At 32.6% G+C, this 27,659-nt stretch overlaps 1 protein-coding gene across 1 annotated transcript; it reads left to right on the top strand.

Annotated features, from left to right (window-relative positions):
* The first annotated feature begins 13,546 nt into the window (after positions 1-13,546).
* Positions 13,547-15,939, top strand: LOC124544209. The gene is made up of 4 exons (XM_047122672.1): positions 13,547-13,642; positions 13,763-13,958; positions 14,157-14,261; positions 14,648-15,939. Exons 1-4 carry the CDS (start codon positions 13,547-13,549, stop codon positions 15,937-15,939), a joined length of 1,689 nt encoding a protein of 562 aa, XP_046978628.1.
* The last annotated feature ends 11,720 nt before the right edge of the window (positions 15,940-27,659 follow it).

The raw sequence follows: 27,659 nt of genomic DNA, 5'->3' as shown, positions 1-27,659 counted from the left end.
TTATAATACTATTATTTTATTTTTACTTGATTACCTAATACTTACGTTAATCATTGATGTCATTCATTAAAAACTTAGAAAAAAAGTTTCTGGCTTAATACTATTAATATCCCAATGAATAGCGGGAGAATGATTCGAATTTATGTAATCTGGTATTAAACAAAATCTTTTTCCTCAACCGAATTTTGGCAACGAACTATCAAATTTCAAAGTTTTTACGAATAAACTTAGATGCACCATCTACTTCCTGAATCTCACAGGATGGCATATAATTCGTCAATACGTACAATGTGCAGAGTTTTCTGGTTAGCGCAATGATCACACCAATTCTTCTTACTAATCTTGAATACGGGATAATATTGCGCGTGTCAAATGTTTGCATAGGTAATGTTGTCGTATGTCGTAGCTCAACTGATATTCTAACCCTTACTAAGGTATCCTGAGGCTATCAAGTGCGGTATTGTTATTATTATTCCAACACACAAGTACAAACAATATTATAATACAAACACGCAACTGTAATCTTAGTCAGGCATTCTGGATTCACCCATTTTAATTAGTCAAGTTATAATACATGTTTGTGATGTACAAATATGGAGTTTATAGTCTCCGGGCTTTGAGGAGTGACTGTGTACTCAAAATTGTTGGTTGCAGTTGGAATATAAGAGCCAAGACTAGGCTGAGATAAGTGGCTACGCTAAATTTGGGGTGACATGTACCTAGCAATGGACGAGAACGTTCTATATATCTGATCTACAATGGGTGTTCTGCGCATGTATGTGTCTGTATTATATTCCAATTGCAAGTGTTAAGTTTTTTATAAAAAGTATATAAAAGGGTATTAGTGGAAAGGATGAATTATTATCCCAAAAAAAAAATAATGTAAATATAGCTAATAAAATTGTATGCTTCGTAAGATCGTCTCATTGTCATCGACCAATGAATTTTCTTGAAACATCTGAACACCGTGCAAAAATTTACGTCAATATATTTCATAAATATAATTGAATATACAAAGGAGACAGAACTTATCGAAATGCGAACGAATTGAATTCAGTATTCGTATATCACCAGATGAGATTTGAGTAATTGAAAGTTTCCCTGAAATAAGTTGAAATTAAATAAATGATTCAGATATAGAAGTTCTGATATAATCCAAACTTTAACGTAGATCGGACGGGAACTTTTAATGATGATTTATACCCGGATTCAAGGGAGAAAAATATTATATCTGCTAAGATCAAGTGATGTAATTAACATCCTCTCTCTTAATTGAGGAGTATCATGTGCGAAGGGTTGATTAAAAACAAAATTTTACGTAACGCACGATTTATTAAAGTACTTTGGATAATTTTTGCTTCAGCCCAATGGTTATTATTAAATATATTTATTTATAAGCTCACTTATTTCGATGTCGGGTTTTTCTTACTGAAGATTTAGTACTTATTATATATTATGTGCTAAACATTCTACTTTGTTGCAAAACGGGTTTATTTCACATCGAATATCAATAATACCTTCAGAGTTTAAATATTTCAAGAGATATAAGATGATGATTTTCTCGGTTCCTTTAACATCATGTCGAAACGTACAATTACTCTGCAGCCTTTTACTCATCACTTGCCATTCTTGACAGTGCTAGACTACGTTACACTGATTATCATTCCCGAGAGTCATCGTTCTTAACATTCGATAAAATTTCATGTCAATTTCATACAAAATTTAGCATTGGAAAATATTTTATGACATCTACACAACTATCGCTTATCTTAAGAAGTCGTAGTCTTTTAGAAGCCGTAAAATGAATTTCAATACTAAAACAGGAGAAATTGAGTCGAGTATGTTATCCAGTAAAAACAGACCTGATGGAAAGTGACTACCAACCTCCATGAAAATCTGGTTTTATGGCATTGCAGGGATAGATAGGGCCTTGAAAGTTCCCAAGTCGTTTCTAAACGATATTTGTAAGGGGCAGAAATTACAAATAGCTGTTGTTTCGTACTTTCAGGCATCGAGGTGGTTCGGATGAAACTTGGAATTCTGACAAGATGTTCCAAGGTAAGATGATAGAGAAAATGGAAAATTAACTATATGTCATGTGTCTTATTCAACTTTTGAGAGATAGATAAAAATATGGCTTGTTAACTTTAATCTTAGCCTATGAAGGACTAATATAAATATTTTCAGACTTCCTGTTTATATTTCCTCCTCCCAACTTATATACTGCAAAAAATGCCTGCTTACGTCACGCTGGGTTCAGTTTTAAATCCCATTAAGAGGCCTTTTGTTTTTCTTTAAACGTAAACTTGGCTATCTGTATAATTACTTAATTACAAAAGATGAACTACGAGGGGAGATGATAAAAAGCGAAAAAATTAGAAAAGGGAATTAAAGAAGCAATGAAGAATTTTAATCGTGAAGAAATTCGCTCGCAATAACGTCTATTGTCAACTTAATTACGTTTATTTCGTGAGACGCAACATTTTGTAGATATTAAAACTCATCAAATATACAATAAGCCGTAAAGTAGTTACATTTTAAGCTGTCTCTGTTATTTTCTAAGGATGAATGAAGTTTAATTTTTGGGTAAAAATTTTGAACATATTTTTCATGAAATATTTTTTTATAAAACAATGATGTTCCTCACTGCCTACTAAAGCACAATAAGATTGGTTTCGTGCCTGAAAAGTTTTAGATCTTGCCGGATTGTGAAGATAGTGAGATGAAGCAATACACATACAACACCTACTTATATTTTCGTTACCGAAATCGACGTCATCGATATCAAATCGGTCATCGGTATGGTGGTATACTAATGGTTACCACCGCGCAGAAACATAGACGCTGTTAGAAATATTAATCATTCCTTACATCGACAATAGAATGATAAATGAGCGGTTAACTCAAAATTCAAACGTCAAAAGCTTCAAAGAGTTACAATATCTCGTAAGCTAAAGGCAATAATACGATATTTTGGCATACCAAGTAAATGCCAAGTAATCGAAATATGGTCTAATTTTTTCCCAAAATACCGCGGCAGCTATTAGTTGCTAAATAGTAAAGTTAGTGATCTGTGTTCTAGTAGTGGCAAGTTTTACGTATTCAGATCCACCATCATTTCTATATTCATTATAGTATTATTCAGCTATACTATTGTAAATATTCGATCCTGATGCAGTCCGTCATAAAAAATAAGGCTGAAATAATTTAATTTCGTAACTGTGTAAGATTATATTGAAACCGTTATCACTAGTTTTTTGTTCAAAACTATAAATATTACAAAAGTGTGACACATATCGTCCACTTAAATTATTGTGTGTCACAGTAACATGTAGGCCGTAAATTTACTGAACTTTGACCGGTAAAACTTTGTAAAAAAACGTGAATGAAATAAAATAAAATCCATTTAGCGGTCGACCGCTCCCATCGGAGGTTGCGGCTATACGCAGATTTACGCGTTAGATTTTTTTTTAATCCCAACGTTATTTGAAAGTTTTTATAATAGAATATTTTTCATCCATTTAATTTGAGTAATTTCCGATTGAAAAAGCCAGCTTTTATAATCTTTATTATATAGATTGGCTGTCGTTATCTTCTTTTTTTTACACTTACAAAATCTGTGAGACCCATGTCATTCAACATTTAATCTAAGATTCAGAACTATTGATAAGGAGAGCATTTCCGTGCAAGAAATTACATACCTGATATTATTCATAGGTCTATTCGACAATTATATCCAGAAAGGTAATTTTGATAGTCGTGTGAGATCGAAAGGTTTTTTTTAAAGACTAAGTATTTTCTCCATTTTTTAATGATATTAGTTTGCGGACGAGTATATGGGCTACCTGATGGTAAGTGGTCACCAACATCCTTACATCGTCAATGCGCCACCAACCTTGGGAACTAAGTTGTTATGTCCCTTGTGCCTATAGTTACACTAGCTCACTCACCCTTCAAACCGGAACACAACAATGTTCTGAGCTGAGCTGAGCACTGTGGTTTGGCCTTAGAATAACTGATGAGTGGGTGTTACCTACCCAGACGGGCTTGCACAAGGCCCAACCACCAAGTAATTAGTAATGTAATAAAGAGATAAACAGTTACAAAAATGTTTGGTCCAAGTTAGAAAAGCTTGAGTTGTTATGGGATTGATTTATGTTTATAATTGGACTTACATCGAAACATTTTTCTATTAATTTTAAGAATTCCGACATAAAAACAATCTTACATTCAATTTTTTTTAATGGCAGTATCAACTATACATAGTTGCTCTAACCAAGAGATCGAATTTTAGATTACTCTTTGCATTGTGACAGGTATTTATTACGCGAATATTTCTACTTTCAAACCATAAATCGTCATCATCATCATCCTTGTGCCCTTATCCCTGTTTTATTTGGGGTCGGTACAGCATAGTTCGCCTTCCATAGTTTGTGAGGTAGAGAAGTGCCTGACGTCATTTCACAAGGAAACCGCCATATCGTCTTTCACATATACGGCCACACGCACACGCACATACATACACGTCATTTAAACACACATAGAAGTCGTAAATTGTCGGTCAGTTGACAAATTCGATGTCGATGATCAGGGTGATTCTCTATCTTCTATTCGATTGTGTATCATTCAAAAACAGCTCAGATTTAATGATATGATAATATGAATAAAATAAAAAGAAGTTTTCGAAAATATAATAGTAATATAGTGTTTTGTGTTCAAAGATACTATATGCTTTTTTATCACATATGATTGTTAACGGTACAAGTAACTGTCTGTAAATTACCCACTGCTGGGCTAAGGCCTCCTCTTCCATAAAGGAGAGGGTTTGAACATATTCCTCCACGCTGTTCTAATGCGGGTTAGTGGAATGCAGGTTTCCTCACGATGTTTTCCTTCATCGCCGAGCACGAGATGAATTATAAACCCAAATTAAGCACATATACATAGTGGTGCGTGCCTGGGCTTGAACCCGAAATCATCGGTTAAGATGCACGCGTTCTAGTCATTAGGCCATCTCGACTCAACCTGTACGAAGCAGCATGATTTAAGTCAAGGCTTTTCCTTTAGAGGAGAAGAGGTATCTTGCAATGCAATTTTACAGGGTGCTTATGGCGTAATTTCAACTGTAGCGATAAATTTTCCACATGAATTTTTTTGCCACATTACACACTGACCTTAAAATTTTAGTTCATTTTAATAACATAAATATATTTAATTCCTATAGATTTAACAACATTAAATGCTTAAACAGTACATATATATATACAAATATTAACTAAAACTAATTACTGTATGAATCTTGACCGCGTGGAATGGTGGCAAGAATGCTAGCAGCATTTCCCCGTTGAATCGCAATTCCGATCCTCTGGGCAAAAAACGAACCAGCCTTCCTGTCACTGTCCACCTGTCCTTCACTTTTGATGAAGCTTTTTGCACCACTACTCCAAGGGCCATAACATAAATTTGGCCAAATTGTCTGAAAGGTCGAATTACATTGTTAATCAATATGGGAAGTCGTTTCATTGAATACACAGTTTTCAATATTTAATCCAGAGTAGGAAATATTATTTTACCGTTAAAAAACCTATTTTCTGAAAAGATTCTACACGGATACCGACCAAGTCATCACTTCTCTAATAACGTTACAAATTTAATCTCAATAACTAACTGAAATAGATAAAAACAATTTATCGCCAGGGGAATAAAAGCATCAGAGAAATCAGTTCACGTAGCGTCCCCAACGATAGCGCACTCTGGAAAAGTTGAGCTAGTTTTTTCTCAAAGTTACGCCTTTTGTTTCACAATTTGGTATGCAGCGAGGGCTAATTGCTGGCACAGTTCCAGTTATCTGACTTGAGTTTGAGACACAATACCAGTTGTTTTAATTTGTTGATTAATATCTGTTAAGAAAATTGTGTCATGTGTAAAAATTACATAAATTCCTACTGGTGCTTATTTAACTTGGTATCAAATCCTTATGCAATGGAAAACACGTATCACTTTTGTTGAGAAGAGAGTCTGGAAATGTACCTCCGAGAGTTTTAACTGGGTTATCTGATTTTTCCTCTCTAGATTTTTAATGCCTGGGCACAGATCCTGTATCCGCGCTTAACTCAGTTGTAAACAAATCTTGTAATCTATAATGTGTCAAGCAATGAGAACCCTATCATAGTAGATATAAGGTCGTTACAATATAACTGACTTGAACCTGCAGATATTATATTCCTTAAGATTGGTCCAGGTAACTGAAAATAAGAGAAAAAATCCACGCAATTCGTCTCCTATCTTTTATTCTCTTTGTTGATAATAAGTGCATTTCACAGATTTGACACAATTTTTGTTCTTTTATGCTAATATTTGAAAGATTCACCAAAAGTTACTTGTTCTCATTTTCAGTAATATATTATATTAAAAAAAAAAAAACAGAAAAACAAACCCATTTTGCTCACATAGTCTTCCAAACTGATCTACCGCCAAACTCACCAGCTCGGCATCCGGTTCCTCTGACAAAATATTGTGAAAGAGAGGGAGCTTAACGGTTTCACCTTACGTGTTAATTTCTTCCAGTTCAGTGTTCTGTTTTTAATAAAATTTTAACAAAAAGAAAAACCGACTTCAAACAAAACACTATTTTAAAACAAATGAATATGCACGAAAAAGTAATAAAAATAATTGCGTATTCAACATATACGTTTTTTTGATAGATATACTGTAGGGTTTTATTGGCTGACACCGACTCCAAATATAACAATAATTATAACTACATGATATAATCGTTAATCGACTTTTAAGTAGTCTAATATTTTTCATTTCATTTAACTTAGGAAGACTCTAAAAATATGTTGAATACGCAATTATTTTTATTACTTTTTCGTGCATATTCATTTGTTTTAAAATAGTGTTTTGTTTGAAGTCGGTTTTTCTTTTTGTTAAAATTTTATTTATTTTTTGATTTTAAGTGAAGTTGATGTTGACTAACTAATTTTTTTTAATATGGATAGATTAAGCGTTCCGTTTATATGAGTCAGAAACTACTTCGAGGACAATTTCAAAGGAAACTTGCGAATAAAGCAAAAATAGACTTTCGAAAATGCTCATTTAATACGTCACGCGGCGTAAACTACAAGGATCCCTCAAAAGAGCTGTAATCGAACTCAGCAAAAAAACTTTGAAAAAGACCAACTATATTTCGTACATCATATGTCATCACATCACATACACAAAAATTTGATTAAAGATAGTAAGAAATTCTGCCCCATATCGCACCCTAACTGCGAGCCGTATAGGAGTTCCATCACTACATAGTATAAAACAAAGTCGCTTTCTCTGTCCCTATATCTTTAAATCTACGCAACGGATTTTGATGCGGTTTTTTTTAAAAGATAGTGTGATTTAAGGGGAAGGTTTGTGTATATAATACATGAACAATATAGTAAAGAAACACTGATAATTTTAGAAGTTTGCGATGTGATGTCGTATATAAACAAATTCTGTAGTATATTTAGTATCAGTATTGCACCCGTGCGAAGCCGGGGTGGGTAGCTAGTTGATTATAATATTCGACTATGATAATTACATAAACATAACCACATTACGGAAGGTGACTCAAATATCCAAATAACCTATAAATAAAAGATTCGACCGAGTATCGCTAACATACTTCTCAGAATTGTTCCGTTCCCTTCCGTTCCGTTACTTTGTCATGGATCCTGTGCTCAGAACCTTACCAAACTTTCACCAAATTACCCTAGAAGTATATATTTTATAATAAAAAAAGAATTTTCAAAATTGGTTAACGTGATTTTCAGTTATTCACCTATTTGTCGCGCATATACATAAGGCATATTTAAGACTTATGTCGTTTTCACATGGATACCATCATCGGAAAAAAAAATAAAAAAAATGGGACCCCACGGGAAGCACTACCTTTCAAACAAAAAAAAATTATCAAAATCGGTCCACCCAGTAAAAAGTTATGAGGTAACAAACATAAAAAATAAAAAAAAAAAAAAAAAGGAAAAAAAAAATACAGACGAATTGATAACCTCCTCCTTTTGGAAGTCGGTTGAAAATACTTTGTACCAAAAAAATTATCTAATGGAATCACCAGTAAGAGCTATTTTCTATCCAGTGAAACACTAGATTTATTAGTATAAAAAAATTGTCCTCTAAAACAATTTATGTGTTTGTCGCTCTTGAAAGTTTTAGAGTTAGAAGTTCGAAAGAGTTTTCCTTTGGAATGTAATTGAGTGGTCACACTTAACTTTTGGTTTGGTAAGAAGGCGCTAATAAATAAAACGGACGTAAGATATTAAGTTAAGTTATATCACTTAAGTTTTTTTACAAATAAAACTGACGAAGTATCTAATTCGGATATCAAAAACCCAATTGTATTCTCTTTTGTCGCTTTACTTTAATATTCTGCACGCTCCATGTGTAATTATGTTCTAGGCTTCTGATATTAAATTTTGGAATAAATATTTGACCTACTTCATCTTCAGGTTTTACATCTGATAAAAAAATACCCATTTAAGGGTCAGTTGTTCCTCTCTCATCTATCAAGCAAACGAAATAATATATCATGATGATAATTTTACTATGATAATAAAATATCGAAATTCTTTCCACGTGATTTCAATATCAGTGAAGCATTTCAACTTAGGTTGTAAAATATAGTACTTTTTTGATGAGGTATGTATGTACATTTAGATAAATGAGAAATGTAAGTGATGAATGAGCCAGTGTTAATATTTAGTTTGATAACGGTTAGTATTTCTTACAAGGACAACCTTATCAATTACTATGAAATTTCGTTTAGATGATATTAAAATTTGCTTGAAGGTTTTGCCATAGTATCACTCACGTACATCATCATCCTTTTGCCCATACCCCAATTTTATTTCTGAATGTCTTCTCCTTCCATACTTCTCTGACAGACGTCATATTACAAGTAACATTCTTTCTAACCATATCCTCTTTCACACAATCCATCCATCGTTTTCTTGGTCGTCCTCTACCTATATAATCATCCACATCCATACTCAAGTCGTTCCTCACAATATGTTCCTCATTCCTCCGCATTACGCACGTACAATGACACGCAATTCGCTTCGGATAATTGCTTACAAAAAACAGATTATAAAGCTATTAATAACTAAGCATAGGACTTACATTTCGATAAATTATTTTTCCAATCATCCGAAAATAATGTCTCAATATCGAGTAACTTTTCAATTGAGGAAAATAATTCGCGCCCTAATCCAATACTAACACGATAAATAAATCAAAGTCTGAAGTGGGTTTTCTCAGATTGATTGACTTAAATATAAATCACGGCCATTAAACAGTATTATAAATGTCAACTAAAAATGCTACTCGCTATCATACCGAAATTCCGTATAATTTGAACAATTGCTTTATACGTATGTATAAAAAATAAAATTCGAAATTTTTGTCGCGCAATAAATACTGATTAAACGTTTATTGTAAACAAAACTTTTGGTGTTATGAAATACCAAGCACTCAGACAATTTCAATATTCATTATAAACCACGCGTCAACGTTTTCACTGTTGTCATTTTAAACTTTATTGCTATCATATTAAGGACTAATAGGTTCATTTTTGATAACTATTCCTTAATTTATCCATCTCTCTTTAATGTTTCTTATTTATAATGATATAGAGCTTATAATCCTTAAACAACTTAATTTAAAGGTCATTTCATGCATGTATTTTTAATGATGCATTTTATGTCTCTTTTTAATGTTATATAGAAAATTACAGAAGAAGACTTACTTTGGCTTGTCGACGTTTATGAAATAGTAAATAACAAAATGTATTTACATTGACAAGAATATGACCTCTTTCAAATTAACATCGGATGTAACAGTTCAGTGTAGACGCTAAATACTTACTATATTATTACTAGTCTTTCTCCTGTGGCCGAAATTTGATAATTGTAATACATCATTTCCTTGATGAACTTGATACAGCCATTTCCGGGATACACGAGTTACTACAATTATTTGAAACGGGACACATATCGGACTACGTCCTCTCTATGATATGGACACTTCTAATGCCGTCAACATATACCCGCAAACTTCAGTCACGTGAACAAGACATTCGTAGGTAATGTTGAAATATCGAATTCCAGCAAAAAAAAAACAAGCAACATGGTAAATATCCCGTATAAAAGTAACCATATAAATTAAAAATCTTATCCATGAAATACGTTTATTTAATAATAAAAATAATCACTCATTTGATGTTAGAATATACTCGTTTAAACTAATCGAATTGCATCTTTGCTTAAAAGAAATCGCTAAAATTGTATTTACACATTTAAACTCAGTTATATAAATCGTATTGGATACTGAATATATTTTTTGGCTTAGTTTTTGTTGCTTTAATATTATATTCCGTCCCTTCCTTCTTTTGTTTTATAACTTAAGAATAATAACCTAAATGTTGGACAAAGAAATTCTAACAGTCCTTTTGCAATTTTTATACTTCGTTATTTGATTAATCGTACTAGTTAATTAGAACATTAAATATTTAAATCTATAATTGTGTTAACATAATTTACATTTCAAATTTAAAAATATATTCTTAATTTAAATCTATTAATGGAAACATTAATAAAAAATACGGATCACATTATTCTGTGCAAATACAGACGATAAGAATATTTTGGCTTTTGTTGTCACATGAATAAATACCTTGCCTTGCCTTAAATTACCTTATAATAATTTTATTTAACTTATTAACTGTCCATTCAAAGCATGTAAAAAAGAGCCTATTTAAAAGTATATATATATTGAATGAAATTTTTGATTTGTGATATAAAACAGCTAACTCTCAAAAGCCGCATATGATAAGCCCAAATAATATGTTACACTGAGGTAATTTCCTTATATATCGGTAGCACACGGCTAGTTCGATCTCAATAATTGTAAACTCGAGTATCGCGGAAGCCTTTTAAAGCTATAGTGGAACAAAGTTAGACAGTTAGCGCTTCCAGAATATGCTTGCACGGAAATTGAATCTTTGAACTTACTAACAGTGTTCTTTAGCGGACAACTTTGCTGAAGCACATGACTAATGGACCTGTACTATATTCTACATAAGCCTAGGTCTCGAAACTGGTTTAATACATTTCTTTTGATTTTGTGCGTATATTTTATATGCTGGTAAATTTACTAAAGTAATTCTTTATTTTAGGAAATAGAAGGGCAATATTGATCTTTGCTAGAACTATCTAGAAATGATAGCAACGGAAAGTGTTGTAATTGTGAGTAAAGTAATCGATGCGATGAAGATGCTTTACTAAACTGGAATATGCTCTACCGTTAGAATGGTTGGCTCTTTTTTGTCATAGATATAATAATGACAACTGTCCATACACATTGGTATTGTAATAAATATGGGCATTCTTCATATCACCAATGAGCTCATTGATAGTAATCAATCTTAGATTACTGATAGGCGGAATTGTACATACTCCAAACCAGTGGTGGATTTACCAATAGGCTAAGTAGGTTGGAGCCTAGAGCGGTAGATCTAAAGGGGCGGTAAATTTAGACAAATTAATTTTACATCTTATGTAAATAAAAAAAAAAACTTATAATTATATATATACACATTACGTCCGTAATCCATATACTTGTCACTACATAGCGCGTTGCAAAAACAATCTAGTAACTGACAGAAATATCACCTAGATCACAATCATACGGGAAAAGCCGATGTAATAAAGACGAAAGAAAACAAATCATAAAGTTGCAATTTCAGAATAAATTTAATGAATATGATCATGAACTAAACTAACGTGTTGAATTTCAAAGGTCAGTAGGGGCGCCAAAAACTGAATAGCCTACTAGCGGCATATTTTTAAATTCGCCACTGCCCCTAACATCAATAAACGTAGTACATGTTTCTAGATTAAAATTTCTTAATCAAGATTTATATATTTTTTAATTTAATCAGCATTCACTTACACTTCTGAGCATAAATAAATGAGATTTTATTAGATTCCAATACTTGACGTTTTGTCCTTAGTGTATAATTATATGTATACAAAAAGTCATTTTACGCTGAATTTATTTAGAATTTATGAAAAATAAACATATCAATATAATAGATAGGAAGAACTTTAGGTCAGCTCATGTATGGTTATATTTATAAATACCTGGAAAATTGGGAAACAAAAACATATATGGTAAGTTAGAAATTGCTAAATATAAAGTTGGTCGCGTAAAAAATCGATAAAGGATTTACTTTTGCTTTTTCGAAAAATCATTTTGTTTTTTCGCTGTGTTGACACGGGCTTGATAAAAATAACGCAAGTGCTGACGTGGGTCCTAACCACCCACATGTTCTATTTGATTTGCTTTTAAATAAAATAACACATTAAAAGGTTTCATCAGCAGGATAAAATAAATACTTGTATCCATTCAAAATAGTACGAACACATGTTGTTATATACACATAAGGTACAAATCAAATTGTATACTCTATTCTCTAAATTAATATTAAATTATAAAAATGATGTAAAATTTAAGTTTATCAATTGGGCTACTATTGGCATTTATGACAATATAAATTAATTTATAAATTACATAATGAGTGGTAATGATATCATTGGAATCCTTTGTGGAACATGTTGAGAGTTATTGGAATATTTTTTTATTAATATGTATTCATGCTCAATCAATTCCTACATTTAGATGATAAAATGCTTGGTTTGTAATTAAAAGTGTTTGCATTAAACATACAAAAAATATTGATCAAAACTGACCTTTGAAAATAATATACATATATATTCATATGGAATTGGAATTAGCAAAAGCTTGTGAAACTTTTTGCAATATAATGTCCATCATGTCAAAATATCAATCATTTACTTCAAAGCCCAATAAATTAATAAATAATATAGAAAAAGAGAGGGCGCCACAGAGCCACGTTGAATTTCGTGTCCGTAAATAAAAAATTAAAAACACATACTAAAGGAGTAAAAAGTGATCAAAAAGTGCTTAAAACTATAACGTGCAGCGAGTGTCACTAATACAATATCAAGAATACAGTTAAGTGAATTTTAAGAAAAACTTAAGAATTACGGCGAACAACAACAAGTGAAAAAGACTGATAAATCAAACAAAAACTGAAATAAAGTGATTAGAGAGTGCAGTACGAAATTCGCCCAGTGCATAAACTTAGTGAACTTTGCTTAAAATACGAAAAATAATGATCCAACAAGAAAAAATAACCTCAAAAAAATTTTAGATGAGTCATTTAAAGTAAACACATAAATTTACCGTCAATTAACGACATCTAGCGACAAGTAGCTACAATATCAAACGTAGAACAACTAACGTCATCTAGTGACAGTAGTTGCACCACCAAAGTATACTATCGATCGATCGTATTTCAAGCAATCTTGTTGCAACTATTACAACCGAGTACCACAAGAGGGTAGCACAAGTATCACAACAAAGAATAAAAATAACTACGGCACTTTAATATATTTTTTACAACCGATAAATCATGGAAGAAGTTATGATTATGCTAAGAAAAATTCAAAACGAGTTGAACGAACAAAAAGCGACAATTGTACAATCAGCAGAGAAAGTTACGGAACAGGTAACGAAAAATATAAACTACACATTGGAAGAAAAATTTAATACAATGGAAATAAAATACGAAAACCTCAAAGAAAAGCTGGATAACCAAGAAAAAAGGCTATATTTTCTCGAAAAACAGTCAAAGCAGAGGAATATCGTAATTTTTGGACTGGCGGAAACTGAAAAATCCTATTTAGATCTGGAAAACCACATACTAAGTTTCATAAAGCAATATTTATCTGTAAATCTAGAACGTAGAGACATACAAGAAACTAGGAGAATAGGAAAGAAAGGAGGAAAACCTCGGCCTATAACAATAACATTTACTTCATTGGGTACGAAAATATAAATCTTCAAACAAAGGAGAGTATTAAAAGACACGAATTACTATATAAAAGAGGATTTCCCACAGCATGTTTTAGCTAAAAGAAAGTAACTGCAAGAACAGCTAAAAATTGAAAAAGAAAAAGGGAACTTCGCCTCTATTAAGTACGATAAACTTATAATATACTCAAAAAATAATAAAACAACAGGAAACAAGAAAAGAACTCTAACAACATCACCAAGCAACAAAGATCTACCGCATTCAGAGCCAATTCCACAAGCACATAAAAAGAACAAAACGCAATCTCATCCAGGTTTACAAAGATCATCTAGCCTTTCAGAGGGAGTTATCAAACCAGGAATACTCGGATTCTTAACTACCAAAAACCACAACCAAACAAATGAAAATAATAAACAATAGCAATTACCGCCCTCTCTCACGGAAAACATATTAAAAACGAACACTATAGTAGAAACGAATACTAACAAACCACATCTTCCAAGCCGGTTGGTCCCCGTGGAAGATCAAGACCAAACCCTCCAAAGAAAACGAGACCCTTTTCAAATACCAGATGCAACAATTTCCACAACACTTTATACATAACGACTTACAACGTTAGAACTCTCTCTACTTACTCACGTCTTTTGGAACTAACAGAATCCTTAATAAACATAAAGTACGATATAATCGGTCTCTCAGAAGTTAGAAAATACGGCAACAAAATAGAGGAACACGAGGAGTTCATTTTGTACTACATTGGCGAAACGCCTGGATTATATGGAGTGGGCTTTATGATTAAAAAACACCTGAAAAATTACATAAAATGTTTCAACGGACTATCGGAGAGAGTAGTACTACTCAAATTACAAATCAACAGTCTAGACTTAAGCATCATTCAAGTATACGCCCCAACAGAAATCGCGAAAGAAGAAGAACTAGAGATTTTCTACAGTACTGTTGACAATGCCATAAGACTCTCAGGAAATAACATAGTCGTCATGGGCGATTTTAACGCCAAAATTGGTCAACCCAAACCAAATGAAACCATCACTGGAAACTATGGCTACAGTAACAGAAACTGTAGAGGAAATAGACTCATCGACTTTGCCCATGAGAACAACCTGGCCATAATGAACACTTTTTTTAAAAAGAACAACAAGCAGAGATGGACTTGGAAAGCACCTGACGGCAATACAAAAAACGATATAGATTACATCCTAACAAACCTATCGAGAAATGAAAACAATGTACAGGTTCTGAATATCGCATACCCTTCGGACCATAGACCCGTGAGGGCAGCTTTCAATATACTTCCAAAATCAAAAAGTCGCAGTTGGTTCGGTCGATGCCCCAAATCGCAGTTAAAGAACGAAAAAGAAGTTCAAACCTTTATTGATTCGTTAAACAACTTGTCAGTAGACATGCTAGACCACTGGAATGATAGAGACACCGTTCAAGCTTGCTACGATAAAATAATTAATGCAATAGATATCGCTCTAAAAAGTACACAAGGGCTTACAAGTAGCACAAACACAGAAACAAAGCAAATTATATCAGCACGCACTAAGAAACTAATCAGCAGAAGAAAAGAAATACATAAGACTAAACCGAAAACAAGGGCTATGAAAATTGAGCTAAAAGCTCTTTACAAACTCATAAGTAAACGAATCAACCACGACTATAAGGTACATCGCACACAAACGATCAAAAAACATCTTCAAGCCACAGGCAGTGCCAAGAAAGCATACAAAGAATTAAAACCACATAAATCATGGATCGGAGAGTTAAAAAACAGTACTAAAACTACACAAAATAGATCGGAAATACTCAAAATAGCAACAGAATTTTACAAAGACCTATACAGCCCACCAAATCAGTCAACATATGAGCTACCGAGTCGTAACACAGAAAAAGCGATGGTTGCCTTCACCGAAGAGGAAGTAGCCAAAGGAATTAAAGCCCTGAAATCAAAACAAAAACCCTGGGCCTGACAGGATCACAAATGAAGTCATAAAAGCAGGATCGACGTGTCTTGTTACACCTCTCACACGACTGTTCAACATGATACTGACCAGTACAAACTCTCCACGACAATGGTCTGAATCGGAAACCATTCTGCTCTATAAAAAGGAGATGCAGATAAAATAAGCAATTACAGACCAATAAGCCTACTACCATCATTATATAAACTTTTCTCGTCATTACTAGAAAAAAGGCTAAAAGAAACAACAGAAAAATTTCAACCCGTCGAACAGGCGGGCTTTCGTCGAGGCTTTTCCACAGTCGATCATATACACTCGCTAGAGATGCTTATAGAAAAATTCATAGAGTTCAATAAACCACTCTATATAGTTTTTATTGACTACCAAAAAGCTTTTGATACTTTATTCCACTCATCGATCTGGGAAGCTCTAATATCACAAGAAGTACCTTTGCAATACATACAAGTCCTAAAAAACATATACGACAATAATACCAGCAGAGTGAAGCTGGAAACCACTGGACCACCCATACAAATAAAAAGAGGTGTTAGACAAGGAGACCCAATCTCTCCAACAATCTTCATAGCGGTGCTAGAGTCTATCATCGGCAAACTAAACTGGGAAAAAGTGGGCATAAACATATCCGGACGTTACCTGAACCATCTCAGATTTGCAGATGATATAGTTCTACTATCAGAAAGCACAACCCAACTACAACTAATGATAAACTCTTTAAATGAAGAAAGTCGTAAAGTAGGCTTGGAAATAAATTTAGATAAAACAAACGTCATGACGAATCATACTAAAATACCTATTTATCTCAGTAATCGACCGCTATCATATGCTGATGCTTACATTTACCTGGGAAAACAAATCTCCTTTAACCCACGCAACAACGAACTAGAAGCAGAGAGAAGGGCCAACATCACCTGGAAGAAATTTTGGAACCTCAAAGAAATCCTAAAAAGCGACATGTCCATAAATTTGAAAAGCAGAGTCATGAACACCTACCTACTCCCATCACTAACCTACGCTTGTCAAACGTGGAAATTCACAAACAAACTAAAAAATAAGATCATAACTAGCCAAAGAAGTATGGAGAGAAGCATCCTAAAAATTAAAAAGATCAAAAAATCCGCCATACCACCATAAGAGAGAAAACTAAAGTTATCGACGCACTTAGTTACTCACAGAAGCTAAAATGGCGATGGGCTGGACACATAGCCAGACTCAAAGATAATCGCTGGACCAAAACGACAACGTCATGGCTAGGCCCATCGGGCCAGAGGAAAAGAGGTAGGCCAAATACGCGATGGATAGACGATGTCGTAAAAATAGCAGGCACATACTGGATGCGAGAAGCTGAAGATAGAGAAAAATGGTCATCTTTGGAGGAGGCCTTTACCCTCCGTTGAGAGGGGTTCTTGTACCCATAAAATATAAAACGATTAAAAGAATATAGCACATAATTAATTAATGCATGCAAACTGTTTCGTGTATATGTATATATATATTTTTTTCTTTTCTTTTTCTTTTAAATTGTAAATCTTTATTTAACCTAGATCTGTATTTGCAACAAGAAATAAAAGGCTTTTTTATTTTATTTTATTTTTAGATGTGTAAATTTGGAATTGGAATTAGCAAAAGATTGTGAAACTTTCTGCAATGAAATGTCCACCAAAACAAATTTCCACTTAAAATCATCTACTTCAAAGCCCAATAAATTACTAAATAATATTGTTGTGTTAAATTTTCATGTGAACGATTTACTGTACTATATAATATTATAAGGTGATTAAAGTCTTAACATTAAAAGAACCAATGACCTATGGAAACTCCATAGCTCATAAGTTCTTTTGTCATAAATTCTACCGCCAAACAGGAATCCTTAATATGTTGTGTTCTAGTGTAAATGTTGACTGAGTATAACTATCGGTAACAATAAAACTGACATCTTAGTTGATAAGGTTGGAAGGACATTGGCGAACAACGGGATGGTCAATACTTATTAAAGTACTACTTAGGGGTGGTAATCGCTTACCGATAGGTATCCAGGATTCATCAGAAGTTTCCATTCTGCCTAACCATTTAAATAAAGTCTATGGCAAAACAGTGATATTTTTAGACCACGAGAATGTATGATATGAATGTATGGATAAATGAATCAATGTAAATTTTATGATTTTTATCGCTTTCGTTGCTTCAACGTAATGTTCCACAACACCAACACCAGTCTTTTAGTAAATAAATAGTGCTATAGTATTGTAAGGCATTCATGATGTAATAATATAATCCGTACCCAGTTGAAACACTTGACGTATCAACAGACGATTGCAAACGTACCTAAAACTCAGCATAAGAAACAGTTACTTTTACTACTTGTACTGATTATTCATTTATTTATATATACAATACAAAACATTAAAATGATCTCTCGTTCAATGTATCTTGATTCAATAAAGCCAAGTTAGTTCGCAGATTACATAATACACTTCCTAGAAATATTCAAAATAATTTTCTCAGATACCATATTACGTTGTTTATGGGTTACTGTTATATAAAGCAAATTTAAAAATAAACTGTTTTTTAGATTTTCCTAAGTCCGTTGAAAAGGAATCGACGGGAATTTTTGTTGTGTAGTTGTGGATGATAATGCCAGTAAATTATTTTTATGGTTATTTACTTTTTTATACATACATCTATATAATATATATATTTTTTCAATATAGAAACATTACCCATTGATCGTCAAAAGAAACAATACCACCGACTTTGAAAATAAAAACACCTGACTTGAGAAAAAGCACAGCGTTCTTTTATCCATTAATTAGTTATATTCAATATCTAAACGAAATCACCAGGAGGCGATCGTAACATTGCCAATATATGCTATAAAACATAAACTCACTAATTATACTTATAAGCTTTCGCTCTCAAGCGTTATCTAATATTAATTTTAAATTTGGTAACACAGGTATTTCGTTTACTTTCAAGTATTCTATTGAGAACCGTATATGTAATTGCCCCCTAAAGGGTTACTGTCTCCATCCAAGCAGTACGGATGCGTGCAGCAGGAGTAACAAGATTGTTTTTATACTTGTACCGATGCCCTATGTATCAATTATTTATGTTATGGGTCTACGAGACGTCAGTCAAAACATAAAGAGTAATACTGTTAATCTGTATACCTTTTTTTTGCTCTTCTGATATATATGAGGCGATAACTTCTTAAATACATTTTATACAGTAATAAGTTATTGTATATTCGTTGCAATTATTACATTATTTCGCATAATTTTAATTCTTCTAGAAATAAACAAATAAAACGCGTTTCCGCTTGTTATGAAATATTTGAATTGTGTTATAGACTTCGAGAGTCGAGATGGCCCAGTGATTAGAACGCGTGCATCTTAACTGATTATTGCGGGTCAAACCCAGGCAAGCACAACTGAATATTGATGTGCTTAATTTGGGCTTATAATTCATCTCATACTTGGTGGCGAAGGGAAGCATAGTGAGGAAACCTGCATGTGTCTAATTTCATGGAAATTCTGCTACATGTGTATTCATATATAAGTGGAAATATGTTCCGAACCTTTCCCTCAAAGGGAGAGGAGGCTTTAGTCCAGCCGTGGGAAATTTACAGGCTGTTCTTGTTTATTGTAGATTTCAAATTGAATACTATGATATTTGATCATATAAAGGTTCGCCAATCAGATGACCCGAATGCATTAACATCAGCTTGTTGTTATTAGGTCGTCTAAATTAGTCTGGATTAGCGTGTGGCCAGCATTGTTGACTTAAACCTGATGGAGCGATTTGATGAGTTAATTATACACGCTCATTATTATAATCAACAAATTTGTTCAAATAATTAATATACATGTATGTGTACAAACAATATAATCATGTCATCAACTGATTAATATTTATTTATAAAATAAATATGTTTGATTAATTTACTGATTATTTTTGAAAAATGTATGAATTGAAATATGAATTAGCAGCTATAAATATGAAATGAGGTCATATTTCTAGCTGCTAATTCATATTCATAATCAGAAAATAGCGTGAGGAGACCCGCCTGTAGTATGTCTTATTTCAGTGACATTGGAACTGCATCTTGGAATAAGTTTCAAATCTTCTCAAAAGGGATTGCCCAGATAGGGCCCAGCGGTGGGATATTTGCAGGCTCTTATTACTATAAATTTAAATAAACAAGAATGATAATGAAAAATAGATTAAATAATAAATATTACAGAGCAAATATTCTTGTAGTGAGTGTTTACAATGCTCTTCTAAGATATGCGATATAGAGATTTATGGCTTAATAACAAACATATTTTTTTTAATAGTCGATATAGCTTGCGTCGTATCTCTTTAAAACGTTAATTAACGACGAATGATAGTTTGAATTGAAATTCAAACACCCATCCCCTAACAATGAATTTTTAAAAAACGTTCTTAGAGCTAGCTGTACGATGCACGAAGAATTCTCGTGCAAAATTTCATCCTGTTAGATCTACCGGCTTAGCATAAACATACACTGTCATTTTAAAATTCTATTAGGTAGATAACTGAACTCAAAATCAAATATTATTTATTCAAGTAAATCATAAAAGCAATTTTGTATCGTCGTATTACACTTTTGAATAAAACTTAAGGCTCACGCATATATAAGAATTTTTCTTAAAATAAAATATAATAAAATAAAATATAATAATTCCCTTTCTTTCGCGCTGGAATAACGCGTTACGCGCTTCCCCCACGTAATGGTAAATATTGGGGGGGCACCCCGGTGCCCTGGACCACCTAGAAACCAGCGGTACCCCCTCCGTCTTTCGATGGGCGCCACGGGGTCGCTTACACATGCTACCGTGAGTGTACTATCCTCTGTACTAATTGATATTAGCCACTGCAGATGAAAATCATTTTAGAATATTTCATTATTATTGTTCCCTTAGACGAATAAAATCAAATTAGACTTTAACAATAACTTATTATTACAAGATATAATACAATTATAATGTTTCATTTATTTTTTTAATGTTATCTCCTGCCTAAATAACCAAACGTTGATAATTTCTTGGAAAATGGGAATAAACGTATGTATTTAGGTTAAATTTCTTGGAATTACCTTTTCGCGGATTAAGAATCTCATAACGTATCACAGGCCTGTAAATATTTCTGAGGATTTGTTAGAAAACAATAATTTCCAAAAATTAGGTCCATTACTTGCTAACATATATGTACATTGCTTAGAACAGATACATTTCTTCTAAGGGAAATGGTACGGGACTTAAGTATGACATAACGAGAAAATTGCAAACTTCGTACCCTTTCTGGAAAAATTCCCCAACATCAGGCTTGGTTTAAAAATTCAGCAGTCCGCATCCTGAATAGGATGGGACGGTCGACGGTAAATCTAAATTGAAAATACTGGAAACTACAGCTCAGCTATATCGGCGATGTTACTTTGACAAATAAATTATGCATCCATCAAATTCATACTACTACATTATCCAATACAATAGTATATAAATGATAAAAAAGCATGGAATTCGTATTAGTTTATTCTCTTATAGAATGTAAAATTAAACATATTTATAAAGCGCAGTAGAAACTTTTAAAATTATCAGTGTTTTTTACTAAATAGTTCACGTATTATATATAAAAATCTTCTTTTCGAATCACTCTATCTTTAAAAAAAAACGCATCAAAATCCGTTGCGTATTTTTAAACATTTAAGCATACTTAGGGATATAGGGACAGAGAATGTTACTTTGGTTTGTACTGAGTAGTGATTTAATTAAGAAAAAATAGTTGAGATTATGCCAGAGTCCTCGGTAGAATCGTTTAAGCTTAACATTTAATTATGAGCAGATCATAATATTTCAATTTTGGTATACTTCACATCTTAACGATGCACTTGAAAACGATTAAGGTTTAATACCGGGTATTTTTTAATATAGCTTTATTAAAGTCGCTTCAAGTGACTTTCATCAGTATTCAACAACAGCCTGTAAATTTCCGTACTGTGCCTCCTCGCCCTTTATGGAGAAAGTTTGGATTATATTCCACCACGCTGTTCCAATGCGGGTTGGTGGAATACAAATGCGTGTAGAATTTCCTCACGATGTTTTCCTTCACCGCCGAGCACGAAATGAATTATAAACACAAATTACGCACATGTGTGCAGTGGTACTTGCCTGGGTTCGAACCCGCAATCATCGGTTAAGATGTACGCGTCAGTATTCAGTTTGCTTGTAATGGTTACTACGCCTGAAATTATAATAAATTACAAACTTATGAAAATTGTTGATTCAATAAATCGATATTTTTTATTATCTACAAAGCTTAATATCTTTTAAAGTGACGTTCTGTGAATTTAGTAAATTAATCATAGATTACTAGCAACGATAATTTTTATCTACTATGAAATAAATGAGCGGCATGGCGACTCCACTTACATTTAAATATTAATTTGACCGTACAGCCATCATCAATCATACAGACTACTTTTTTTTCTAATCAAACAAGTGTCACAGAGGTAATAAAAGTGCTCTGTTTTTAGTATTTATTGCTCGGCGTGTTTTTATCAATTAATTTTAAAATCGAAACAAAAAATGTATAAATGGTTCGATTTGTTTAACATTGATTTAAATTTTTCAAATTTCGAATTGGAATTTACGATGCAATGCAATCGACATTGTATCGTAAATTCCCGATCGCTAAATGTTTTACTCGATTAACGCGATTTAGAATCATTTTATTTTAAGAATCTTTGTTCTTAAAAAATGTCCCTAAAATAAAGTATCTCTTTAGATACTTTATGTTAAAGTAAATTCAGATATAACAATTATGATACATGTAACGTTGAAATGCTCTTTTTTCAAGATTGCTTTTACTTTCAGATTTGTTGCAGTAATGTAGTCATTAGGTTTGGTTGTTTTTTCGGAGTACATGAATTTGAATATAATTCTAGTCACATTGCATAATTTGTCATTGGTTATTACATAAAATATCATAAGTTATGTTTATTTCCGATGTCATGTTGTGTTTTCTCTTCTAAAAATAACTGTTTATTTTACTTTTACCCATAAGTCTTTGATATTTGAACATATTTTTGTGACCAATATAAAACAAAAAAAAAATTAGAACGCAAAAATTCCTGTACAAAATACCTATCACATATTTCGTGAATATTATCTTTTCCTTTTTATAAATCCATATTGAAATAACGTGCCCGTATTTATGAAGCATGACTTCCCGCACGCTGTCTTTGGGGAAATAACAGATGAATTGGAAACACCCTGTTAAACGTTCGGCTTACTTTATTGTTGTTTTTTTTTGCGAAGTTTATAAGAGTAAATTCTATTTTTGAATAAATATGTTTTACACGACAAATAAATATTTAAACTGATATAATCAATACATGTAATAAAATTGAAGTGTCTGTTTGTAATATTAAAATAGATATTAACATTTTTTGCAATTTCTGTCTATCTGATTGTTCCGGCTAGAATCTGGAACGGCTAGACCGATTTTGACGGGACTTTCACTAGCAGATAACTGATATAATAGGAAGTAACTTAGGCTATAGTATTTTTTTTTTGTTAAATTAATACGCGTACAGGGTCGCGGGCACAGCTAGTGTTCTTACATTTTTGAATATGTAGGTTCTTTCATTTATAAATGTATTTTCTTTTAGCTAAAACCTTATATTTATCTATAAAAATCGTGTGATTACACGATTCATAAAGGATTTTTATTTGCGATCGAACTTAATAAGGTAGAAAATTTGGCGAAACTTGTAATTTGTTTCGCGTTTCATCGATTTTAATATAATTTTGATTTTATTACATTATATGTAGTTCGCTTCAGTTTTAAGCAGGGTGTTGCTATAATCAAAATAGATCGTAATAAAAAATCAATGTATAAAATGAATTAATGCTTGCTGAAAATATTATTTACACTATGATTTTTGATTTTTCGTCGATGAAAATTGTAACAATTGTATTTGTATGCTTTTTTAATATTCATTCTTCAAAACACTGATATTACAATAAGTAATCCATCGAGTTGAGACAGTTTTGTGCATGCAAAATAATAGCGTACACAAAAATATATAATCCCATATTTCTATATTTGGCAGTTCAATGAACTCGGAAACTGTTTTAGTTCGCAATGTAGAATGTTTAGTATCCAGAATTTCTTTCAAAATCAACCGACGGCTGGGACCAATTTTTTGTACGAGATTCAGCCTCGCTATTCAGAGGCGTAATATTGCGGCGGTCTTGGCACTTTGCCCTAAGCTAAATCATTAGACACCGAACACTGTGTAGCCGTTTTATGTTAACTTATGTACTAATTATATAATATTTTACATAGTGTGTATATTAAAAACATATAAATTTAGGTTTTGGAAAATATTAAATTAAAAAAAATTATGAATTTCACTTTAAAGATATATGCAGAATTTTTATATTTACAAAAGACAAAACTCAGATGCAATTAAATTGCGTATATATTAATGAAATAATATTGCACACACTTATTAAGGTTCTTGGCAAACGATAAAATATCTGTACTTAGAGGTTTTTAAGTATATTTCTTCTTTCACTATCTACACTAATATTATAAAGAGGGAAACTTTGTTTGTTTGGTTGTAATGAATAGGCTCAAAAACTACTGGAATAATTTTAAAAATTCTTTCACCATTCGAAAGCTAAATTAGTCCCGCATAACATAGGCTAAATTTTATTTTGAAAAAAAGTAGGGTTCCGTAAGACATTTTTTTTCGGACAAAAAAGGAAAAAATCTACCAAAAAAGTTGATTTTTTGCGTATGATGCCCAAACTATAAAAGATAGAACTATAAAATGTTCTAACTCCGGTCCTTAGAGGGCATAATGGCCTCCGACCCTAAGAACCTCATCAGATTCGTGGCTGATGTTGATCTGGCTGAGGTGTTGTGATCACGAATTTGAGTCACAATAGATCCAAGCGCCGGTTGCAGTAATTCTTCAAATGTGACCGTGCCTCAGCAGTAGGGATATTAGAAGACTGATTATGAACCGTTATCTACGCGAGCGAAGCCGCGGGCGACCGCTAGTAATCGATATATCGTTAGTTGTTTATTTATTTTTTAATTGAAAAAGATGACAAGATAACAAAGATAGATAGATTGAAAAATACCCTCAATAGAGGTAAGGCAAAATTAACACTGATATATTAAATTTAATATATATCCGCAGTCATTATTGTACTTACTTAAAGAAAAATGAAGAATAACAGCATTTTTACTGCTCTATTTTATTCAATATAATTCAATTTTTGAGTCTTATTTTAAATATACGTACTTCAAAACTCGTCGTCTTACAGCAAGCAACAAAATTTTAAAGAAGCTTAACCGATTCTATATTTAAAAAAATACGTTAAGCCGAGCGTGAAACTGTAAAACCGCTTAATGCGCTCGAGCTGTGAGTCGCATGAAAAGTTGTCAATCCTGCATAAAGGTGTCACCCCAGTGTGATATGAACAGGTAGTTTTATTCGACAAACAAAGTTTCAACAATGAAATGATATGTTTTTTTTTATTTAGACGACCTCCGTGATCGAATAGTGGGTACACCTTTTTTTTATATATATTATCCGGATGTGACTCCATTCCACCTGATGGTAAGTGGAAATAGAGTCCAAACGCGAAGACACACACAGCAAGAATGAGCTGCACTAGTTTTCAATGGTTTTCATGGGTACGCTACTCCGAAGTCCTTGGTTCGATTCCCGGTCGAGTCGATATATAAAAAGATCATTAGTTTTCTATGTTGTGTTGGTTCTGGGTGTTTCTGGTACCGCTGTTATTTCTGATTTTCCATAACATAAGTGCCTTAGATACCAATGTAAGTATATTGGGATCGGAGTAATGTATGTGATGTTGTCTTTTTATTATTAGTATTTATCTGCCAATTTATTTTAATGTTAGTTATTAACTTTGTCTGTGTAATTTGCGATTAGTTTTAATGAAACAACACTTTATGACATATAATGGAGATATTATGAGTTCAGTGAAAAGATTGATATTTATTACATTTTAAAGTGACGAGGTTCCAATTGGTGGATCTTTTGTTCGTAATAAATCTAAATATCCCAAGATTTCGTTTGTCAAAATTTTATCCAAAATTATGAACAACATGTGATTATTTTTTATAGCTAATGCTTGTCACGTAGTAGTGTGACATAAACCTTACTTTTAGTGTGTTTAAAAAAAGGAGGTCTACATAACTTTAGTTTTGTTTGAAAGTATCACAAGAAAGAAAGTTAGAATAAAGTGAGATTCCTTGTCTTCTTAATTTTTTTACGAAAACTATACAAAAAAAATCTACTTTAAAAACAATTACGAATAGATTAAAGGTTAATGGGCTCACCTTAAGTTTTTGGGCCTTTAAATCATGACAGCAAAAGCCATGAGGCTCTATTTAGGCTTATACCATTTCTTTCTCGTTCTCCCTTGTGTGTTATTATACATTCAATACTTTGGTGGTATGTAATATATCAATATTTAATTCATAACATATATTACAATATGATAATGAAATTTATGCAATGTATCGCTCACGTTTATTTTGTATTAAATATAATTAAACAATTTAATTCATCACATTATTTTTAATGTGTAAAATATGTATTGAAAAATTTGTAGACCGATTTTATTGTATCATATTTATATTAAGACAAAATATATTAGCTACAATACCATCGAATATAGAGAGCATAAACTTATAAGCTACTATTTCTTCAGTCGTAACTACACAAGGAACAAAATAACGTAGCACCCAAGGTTGGTGGCGCATTGGTCTTAGGAATGGCTTTTACTTCTTACAGCCCCAATGTGGGCGGTGGTGGTGGTGGTATTTAATTTCTTCCGAAATTCGAGACATCATGCCGATGTTTTCCCCACTGTGAGTTCATTTAGATTCACCATCATTTAAAATCCTAAAGGCTCTTGACCGATCCGACATTACTCGGTCAAGATAATACGGACGGTACAAAAGGGTCCGAAAGCATATGAATTTATAATAAATTGGATGCTAAGCCTCTCTCAGGGGGTTTCAGTGGCAGATTTTATTCGCTAATACATAACCTGTACGAGGGATTTACAGAGATAAACAACAAACTAGATGAGACCGCGTAACTATCACAATTTTTTTTAAAAACAAAGTTACCCAACCGTTTGTCTGTATGTTCGCAATTAACTCCAAAACTACTGAATGGATTTTCATGAGATTTTCATTTATAGACAGAGGTATTCATAGCGAAGGTTTATATATATAATTTATTAAGGTTTTTTTATGAAATAGTAGGCGGACGAGCATGTGGGCCACCTGATGGTAAGTGGTCACCATCACCCATAGACAATGACGCTGTAAGAAATATTACAAATCCTTACATCGTCAATGTACCACGAACCTTGGGAACTAAGATGTCATGTCCCTTGTGCCTGTAGTTACACTGGCTCACTCACCCTTCAAACCGGAACACAACAATACTGAGTACTGTTATTTGGCGGTAGAATAACTGATGAGTGGGTGGACCCAGACGGGCTTGCACAAAGCCCTAGCACCAAGTAAAGTAGGTGTTCGTATGAGTTTAAATAGAATTACAAATATTAAACATGTCGGAATAAAGCAACATGAAAGTATATAAATAAAAAAATAAACTTCTGTCC

Source organism: Vanessa cardui, chromosome 4, assembly GCF_905220365.1.
Source record: "Vanessa cardui chromosome 4, ilVanCard2.1, whole genome shotgun sequence".
NCBI classification, from domain to species: Eukaryota; Metazoa; Arthropoda; class Insecta; order Lepidoptera; family Nymphalidae; genus Vanessa; species Vanessa cardui.
This window is presented reverse-complemented; position numbering and strand designations above follow the sequence as displayed.

Coding starts and splice junctions, on each gene's coding strand:
- LOC124544209 (XM_047122672.1), top strand. CDS start 13,547: ATGGAAGAAGTTATGATTATGCTAAGAAAAATTCAAAACGAGTTGAAC. Junction 13,959..14,156: donor AATAACATTTACTTCATTGG/GTACGAAAATAT, acceptor ATAAAACAACAG/GAAACAAGAAAAGAACTCTA. Junction 14,262..14,647: donor CAAAACGCAATCTCATCCAG/GTTTACAAAGAT, acceptor TCGGTCTCTCAG/AAGTTAGAAAATACGGCAAC.